This window comes from Monoraphidium neglectum, assembly GCF_000611645.1.
Source record: "Monoraphidium neglectum strain SAG 48.87 unplaced genomic scaffold scaffold02854, whole genome shotgun sequence".
In the NCBI taxonomy this organism is placed as follows: domain Eukaryota; kingdom Viridiplantae; phylum Chlorophyta; class Chlorophyceae; order Sphaeropleales; family Selenastraceae; genus Monoraphidium; species Monoraphidium neglectum.
In genome coordinates this window covers 1-7,893 of record NW_014010774.1, presented here as the reverse complement: position 1 = coordinate 7,893, position 7,893 = coordinate 1, and the positions used below count along the sequence as shown (strand labels likewise).

The following is a 7,893-nucleotide window of genomic DNA, read 5'->3' as shown; positions in this document are numbered from 1 at the left end:
CATCTGGGAGTCCCAGGCCGGCGGCAGCTTCACGGTCGCGCGCGACGACGGCCCCCAGCTGGGCCGCGGCACGCGCATCGTGCTGCACCTCAAGGAGGACCAGCTGGAGTACCTGGAGGAGCGCAAGGTGAAGGACCTCGTCAAGAAGCACAGCGAGTTCATCAGCTACCCCATCGAGCTGCGCGTGGAGAAGACCGTCAACAAGGAGGTGGGCAGCCCGGGCGGGGGGGCGTTTATGTGGGGTGGGGCTGGGTGCTGACAGTGGGCGTGGCGGGAGCTTGAGGCGGGTGCTGCAAGCGTTGGGGTGCAGTGGGGCTTCATGGGAGGCAAGTGGCGCTGGTCTCCGCAGGCCAGCAGCCCGGTGTTGATGTGCACTTCACAGCGCGCGCTTCTCGGGAGGGCTTGGTGTGGGAACAGGGCCCCCAGCCGTATGCCCTTGCTAAGCAGCTTCAAACCCTCTTGTGAGTGCTCTCCTTATGCATGTCTGTCATGCCCCCTCCCTCCGGAAACCCTTCCCTCGCCTGGTCGGCCCATCCCTTACCCCCATCCTGCCCGTTGCCCATTGCTCCCCACCCCGGCCCCCAGGTGTCTGACGACGAGGACGAGGAGAAGGAGGAGGCCAAGGCCGAGGACGAGGAGGGCAAGATCGAGGAGGTGAAGGAGGAGGACGAGGAGAAGAAGGAGAAGAAGACCAAGAAGGTCACCGAGGTGCAGACCGAGTGGCAGCTGCTCAACAAGCAGAAGCCCATCTGGATGCGCAACCCCGACGACATTACGCGTGAGGAGTACTCGGCGTTCTACAAGTCTATCACCAACGACTGGGAGGACATGCTCGCCTACAAGGTGCGCGCAGCCCGGGGCCCTTGCACAATGAAGCTTGCGGGGCTGTTGGGTATGTGGAGGTTGGGGTCATGTTCATGACAAATTGCCAGGAAGTAGGAGCAGTCGCTATGTGACCCTACTGGCCAGCGGCCCAGTCGGTGCCTCCAGGGCCTCGTGACCGACAAGGTTGACCACGCGGAGAGGAGATCGAGCCTGATTTGCCATTCTATTCGCACACCTGCAACTTCATCTTGTCGCTGAGTCTGACATTCGTCAAATGTCTCTCCCTCCGCCACTGTACCGCAGCACTTCTCTGTGGAGGGCCAGCTGGAGTTCAAGAGCATCCTGTTTGCGCCCCGCCGCGCGCCCTTTGACATGTTTGACCAGAAGAAGAAGCCCAACAACATCAAGCTGTGAGCGGCCCTGGGGCACTTCCGATGTGGGGGAGTGCTTCCGGGGCCGTCTGGTGTTGCTTGGGGGGCAGCTCATGACACATGAGACGCTGGGGTGTTGGCCCCTCCTCAGCAGCCTGGCAGCTGTGCACGTGTGCCGTCGTGTCGGGGCCTGGACCGCTGACCCAACCTGTACAACCTGTACACCCCCTTCCCCCCAGCTACGTGCGCCGCGTGTTCATCATGGACAACTGCGAGGAGCTCATCCCCGAGTGGCTGTCCTTTGTGAAGGGCGTGGTTGACAGCGAGGACCTGCCCCTCAACATCTCGCGCGAGATGCTGCAGCAGAACAAGATCCTCAAGGTCATCCGCAAGAACATCGTCAAGAAGTGCCTCGAGGTGGGGGGCGGGGCGTCCCTCGTTTGGGGGGATCTTGAGAGGGGCCTTGGGGGTGGGGTGATTTTTTGATGCCGGGGGATGAGCAGGGGCGGCAGGCGCCCCTGCCGCGTAGTTGCAGCAATTGCATCACCACAGGCTTTTCACAAACCAAGCCACACTGTGGGCTGCTGCCCGTCATGCGGGGAATGTTGGCATTGGAGTTGAGATTATGAATGGGGCCCTGATTATGGTTGGGTCTTGGCCAGCTGTGTTGGCCGACGAACTGTTCCCAGGGCCGGCCGTGCCGCTATGTGCGCGCCTTTGCCAGCCGCAGGATGCATTGCAACCTGGCCTGCGCAGCCGTCAACTGGGCTGCCTTGTGCATTCTTGTGCTCTGTGGCAAAGCCCAACCTGTAGCCCCATTTTACCACCGCTACCCGCCCCAGATGTTCGGCGAGATTGCGGAGAACAAGGATGACTACGGCAAGTTCTACGAGAACTTCGGCAAGAACCTCAAGCTGGGCGTTCACGAGGACAGCGCCAACAGGGCCAAGCTGGCCGACCTGCTGCGCTACCACTCCACCAAGAGCGGCGACGAGCCCACCAGCTTCAAGGACTACGTCACCCGCATGAAGGAGGGCCAGAAGGACATTTACTACATCACGGGTGGGGGCCTGGGCCCTTTGAGCGGGGGCTATTGGCTGCACAGCGCTTGCCCTGGCAACCTGGGGGTTGCTAGGCCCTGCAGCACACTGCTGATTACAACGGGCACTGAGCGCTGGCTTGAGGGCTGTTGCAAGTCAACCCCAGTGCCCTGCATCTTCACGCGTGTACGCGCTCTTAGCTGTCAGCGGCGCACTGCTGAACCTCCCCTCCACGCCCAACCCCAACTTTTCCCCTGCATCTTGCAGGCGAGAGCCGTAAGGCTGTTGAGAACAGCCCCTTCCTGGAGCGCCTGCGCAAGAAGGGCTACGAGGTGCTGTACATGGTGGACCCCATCGACGAGTACGCCGTGCAGCAGCTCAAGGACTACGACGGCCACAAGCTGGTGTCCTGCACCAAGGAGGTGGGGCCCCCGCGGCAGTTGGATGGGCGCATGCGGCTGGTGTCAGCCCTCTGAATGGACCGTCCTGCCTTTGAGGCGCTGGCGCTTCAGTGGTAGGGGCGGGCTTTTTCGCGCCGCACGCTGCCTTGATGCTGTTGTCCCAGGATGTGACCCCTCACCCCTTTCCCCCCCTGCTCGTCTCCCCCCGTCCGCCCACCCCCCAGGGCCTGGTCTTCGATGAGACCGAGGACGAGAAGAAGGAGAAGGAGGAGAAGAAGGCGCGCGTGGAGCCCCTCTGCCGCCTCATGAAGGACATCCTGGGGGACAAGGTCGAGAAGGTGAGGAGCCACAGCACTTGGGCGCAGCGTCCAGCTCAGCTATGGGGTCTTGGGCTGGTGTCTTGTGTGCTGTTCAAGGCTAACCGTGGCTGTACACGACACAGCGGTCTGTATACACGTGTGTTTTCTGTGCATTGCATGGGCTGAACACCCTTGTCTTTGCGCAAGATTCTCTGGCTAAATTGCGTTGCCGCCAACCCCCCCTGAAAGGTTGTGGCCTCCGACCGCATCGTGGACTCCCCTTGCGTGCTGGTGACCGGGGAGTACGGCTGGAGCGCCAACATGGAGCGCATCATGAAGGCCCAGGCGCTGCGGGACAACAGCATGAGCGCGTACATGACCTCCAAGAAGACGCTGGAGATCAATCCCGACAACGCCATCGTGCAGGTGCGCGCCATGGCGCGCTGTGGTGCACGCATGTGTCGCGTCGGCACCTGCAACTCTGTAGTATGCGATTGGCATGGAGTCACCACATGTGTGCAGTCATTTGGTACGGTGCTGCGCGGCAGCTGCATCTCCTGGGACGGATGGGTTGGTCCAGGGCTGGGGTGTGTCCCTGCTCCCCGTGATTGGGCAGGCAAAGCGCAGGTGATACGCACCATCTTAAACCTTCAATGGGTCCACCCTCCAGTGCATCCTGCTGATCCACACACCATGCGCACATTGCAACCCCACCCGCAGGAGCTGGCCACCCGCGCGGAGGCTGACCGCAGCGACAAGACGGTGAAGGACCTGGTGCTGCTCATGTTTGAGACCGCGCTGCTGTCCAGCGGCTTCAGCCTGGACGAGCCCGCCACCTTTGCCAGCCGCATCTACCGCATGATCAAGCTGGGCCTGTCCATTGACGAGGACGAGGGTGCGTGGCGGCCAGCGTGTTTTGGGGGGGGGTCTCTGCTTTACAGGGCATGCAACGGCACGCAGGGGGAGCTTTTTGGGATGGGCACAACAGGGCTGCTTGTTGGGACCACGTCTTTGATTCTGCAGTAGTTGTTGAGAATGTGGGGCACCAGCCCGCGAGCAGGGGCCGTGCTGTGCCGTTGATCTGCCGTGCTTGTGTGTCCAGCTCATGTCATGCGCGCACACACCCCAACCCCACCCCAGGCGCCGAGGCTGAGGACCTGCCGCCGCTGGAGGAGGAGGTCGGCGCTGACGAGGGCTCCCGCATGGAGGAGGTCGACTAAACTGATGCCACCGCCCCAGGCTGTGCGCATGGCCGTTGCTAGTGCAGCTTCAGTGAGCCAGTCCCAAAGCTGTAGCGCTGCGGCAGGCTTGCGGCCGCCTGGAAGTAGGGCTGGGGCAGATGAGGGCCCTCCGCAGCGTGCCGTTTGTGTTGGCTGCTTTATCACTTGTTCCCCGTTTATGCAATGATTGTCTATTTTTTCCCGGCTTCATCAGAATGATTTGACTCCAACAAAGTTAGGCTCACCCCACTGAGAACGCTGCGTCGCCCCAAGCGCACCCTCTGTTTGAAATGTAGCCGCAATGTGGTGGGCGGTATGACTTGTGAGCGTCAACAGTCACCACAATCCGACTCCCCAGCGGTTGCTCCTGTGCATTTAGGGTGTAAATCTGCCCAATGCTGCAGCCCTGTAGTCGTGGTGGGTGTGCAGGTGACACAGCTGGGCTAGGCAGGAGTGGGAGAGGGACAAAGTGTTGTTGTCACATATGCCAGCCCACTACGTGAGCCCTCCTGAGAGCTGACAATGATGCATGGGTTCCCCACTTGTCGCATCTGTGAAATCAAGGGGGTGAATGAAATTGCAGGGTGTACCTGCATTGGGTTGCCTGAACGCAGCACCACCCGTTCCAGCTGTGAACCACTGGGCAGGCGCGAGGCTGACTCTGATCAGGGCTGTGGCATTGATAAGCAGGTGCTGCATGGCACCTGCAGTGACTCCTGCAGGCCACCACCGGCTTGCCGAGGCCAATCTCGTGCCCGAGGCCTGAAGGCTGCGCCTGATGGTGGTGAACCCCTGAACCCCTGACTGGTGTGCAACTCCTGCGCGCCACCAGGAGCCGCCAATAACCCTGTGCTGATGTGGTGGTGACCACAACCGCTCTGTCCTGAATGACGGTTTGGTAGTCTGAGCAGTTTTGTGGTGATGCCCGCAGCAGGTGGCACCCCCAACGCCGCACCCACCCGCGCCATGAGTGCACACAACAACTTCTCATGTTGATAATAAACTGCAGGCCGCCCCTGCACTGCACTACCGCTTCATTCTTCACCAGGCTCGGGTTGAGCCTGATACAGGCACACTCGCTGACGCCACCTGCCCCCGTCCCCAGGGGCATCGCCCAAAGGAGTCATGTGCATAAAATGAATCGAGCCGTTTGTCGCTTATTTTGAACCCGACCAGGCGCGGCGTTGGCGTTCCAGGAAAAGCAGCTTCGCAGATTTTTACTATTTTCTGCCTGGTCTGACAGCAAATCCTGACAGTACGCAACAGCGACACGAGCAGCTTTGCGTTTCACTCACTTTTGCGGTTCTCCCTAGAGTGTATGTCAGTTCCGCAAGCTGGTCGCTGAATCAGGCCCCAGGCGCTGCCATGCGCCTGGCAATCTTGAAGCTATTTCGCCAGGCATAGTCAGTCTGCCGTTCATGGGGCCGAGCACAGTTCCCCCGCATCAAAGCGAGGAGGGGGAGCCAGCATTGAAGGCGGAGCCCGTGGTTTTCCAGCCACCGGGCGAGGCCATCGTCGTGGAGGAGGATGTCAAGCAGCCTCTCAACAGCCACAACGAAGATGCAGGCCTGCTGCCGGCCCTGATGGCAACACCGCCGCGTATGCCCAGGCGTGGAGGTGGGCATCGTTGCTGCAGGGCCTTGGTCTAGCGGCAGGTGGTGGTGTGTGTGCAATTTATGCATTGCAAAATACGCAGCTTTAGGCCGCCTCTGGCCCGGCCCGTGGCCCACAAGAATGGATCCTTCGCCCGACGACTCAATCCACGGCCCACATTGTGCGTGCAGGCCTCGTCCGCCGTCCAAGGGCCTTCGTGCGCGGTCCGGATGGACGCGTCCATAGCAGCGCCTATCCATGGGCTCTGGACGACGCGCAGCCATTTGAGGAGGTGCGCTTTGGGGCTGTCGTGCTTGCTGTGCATTTGCCTGCTTGCCGCCGGAGTAGTCTCTCTCTCACGACCGTCACGTTGCGCCGCTGTGTTATTTCACGGCTTTTGTGCGTTTATGGCGGCGGCCTGATTCTAACGCTCCCGTTCTACGCGGCGTCAGGGTGTGATTTTTCGGGCGATTGTTTGACCGACGCCCGCAGTTTTCAGCTGCAAGGGCCATATCCGTCCGCCCGACGCCGCAAGCCATCACCTCCAAACCCACCCTACCAGCAACCTCTCAATGCATTCGCTCTGCGCAGGACGAGCAGGCCGCCCTGGAGGCGCTCTGCTTTCTCAGCGCGGCTGCGGTGGACGCGGAGATCGGCGCGGGCGGCCAGGCCCAGCAGCCAGGCGGTGGCAGCGGCGGTGGCGGCGCGGGCCGTGGTCGCGGCAGTGGCAGGGGCCGCGGGCGGGGCCGCGGCGCCCGCGCTGCACCCGGCTCGAGCCCGAGCCGCAGCAGCAGCAGCTTCGGCAGCAGCGACGGCGACAGCGACGGCGGGGGCTGGTCGGCGCGGCGGGCGCGAGGCCGCCAGCGGGGCCGCGGCGGGCGCGGGCGCGGGTCCCGGGGGGGCGCGGTCGGCGGCCTCAGGGCGGGCCCTTCTGGGCGCTCCCAGACCGACCTTGCGGGCGCTGCGGCGGACGGCCTGCGCGGCACCAAGCGCTCCTGGTCGTCTGACCTGGAGGACGGCGACGCTGGGGACGCGCGGTCGCAGCGGCCAAAGCAGACGCCGCCGCCGCCGCAGCAGCAGCAGCAGCAGACGGGCGCTCAGGAGCAGCCAGAGGTGGCGCGGCTGCCCCCCGGGCATCAGGAACAACAGCAGCAGCAGCAGCAGCAGCAGCCTGGCGTCAAGCAGGGTGCAGCGGGGCCGGTGTCCCCCAGCAAGCAGGCCCTGCCCCCAAAACCGCCGCTGCCCAACGGCCTCACCAACGGCCTCCACTCGGGTGCCCCCGCAGCGACGACGTTCCCGAGCTCCGCGCTCGGCAGCATGGCGCCGCCCGCCACAGGCGCGGCACGGCCGCCCCCCTTTCCCCTCGATGCGCTGCAGCCGCCGCCGCCGCAGCCGCAGCCGCCGGCCTCCGGCCTCTTGCCGCCGGGCCTGCCGCCGGGCCTGCCGCAGCTGCCGGGCCTCGCCGCGCCGTGGGCGGGGCTGCCACCTGTTGGGCTGCCACCGGAGCTGCTCGCGGCCCTGCCGCCGCCCCACCTGTTGCGGCCAGACCTGGCCTTCGCCGCCGCCGCCAACGCTGCCGCCGCCGCGGCCGGCGGCCGGCCGCCGTTCGGCCCGCCGCTGGTCGCGCCGCCGCCGTTTGCGGACGCGCGCGGCACGGCGGGCGCGGCGGGCAGCCCTGGGGGTCAGCGGAAGGTTCAGGGCGGTTTCCTTCACGTGTATATCGCCCACTTTATAAAGGCGCGTGAGGACCAGCTGGAGGCGGAGCAGCACGCAGCGGCGCACCTGGCCGTGAGCGCGCACGCCCACGCGCACGCCCACGCGCAGCAGCAGCGGCGCTGGCGCGAGGGGGAGGACCACGCGGCCGGGTTTGGGCCGGCGGCGGCGCCGCTCGGCGCGGGACACGCGCCGGCGGCGAGCGGGGCGCTCGAGGCGTCGCTGGGCGCCGGTGCGCTGCAGCACCACGCGCTCGCTGCGGCGGCCGCCGCCGCCGCGGCCAGCGGCCACGGCCTGCCGCCGCACTTGCTGCCGGGCGTTTCTGCGCTGCTGCTGGGCGCGGCCGGCCACCACGCGCCGCCTGGCTTTGCTGCGCCGCCGCACAGCGGCCCCGCCCTTGCAATGGGCGCCTACGGCGCGCCCCCGCGCCC

The 7,893-nt window shown here is 64.7% G+C and overlaps 2 protein-coding genes across 2 annotated transcripts; both read left to right on the top strand.

Annotated features, from left to right (window-relative positions):
* Window positions 1–480: 480 nt before the first annotated feature.
* Window positions 481–4,156, top strand: MNEG_11670 (Heat shock protein 82; the record flags this gene model as incomplete). The annotated part of the gene is made up of 10 exons (XM_014039859.1): window positions 481–486; window positions 586–843; window positions 1,129–1,235; window positions 1,436–1,613; window positions 2,039–2,258; window positions 2,504–2,658; window positions 2,862–2,975; window positions 3,186–3,362; window positions 3,657–3,831; window positions 4,077–4,156. The coding sequence occupies 10 exons, from the start codon at window positions 481–483 to the stop codon at window positions 4,154–4,156; spliced, it is 1,470 nt and encodes a 489-aa protein (XP_013895313.1).
* Window positions 4,157–5,574: 1,418 nt separating this feature from the next.
* Window positions 5,575–5,773, top strand: MNEG_11669 (hypothetical protein; the record flags this gene model as incomplete). Its single annotated transcript, XM_014039858.1, has 1 exon — window positions 5,575–5,773. A coding segment is annotated over one exon (199 nt), but the record flags the coding sequence as incomplete, so codon positions are not given.
* Window positions 5,774–7,893: the final 2,120 nt, after the last annotated feature.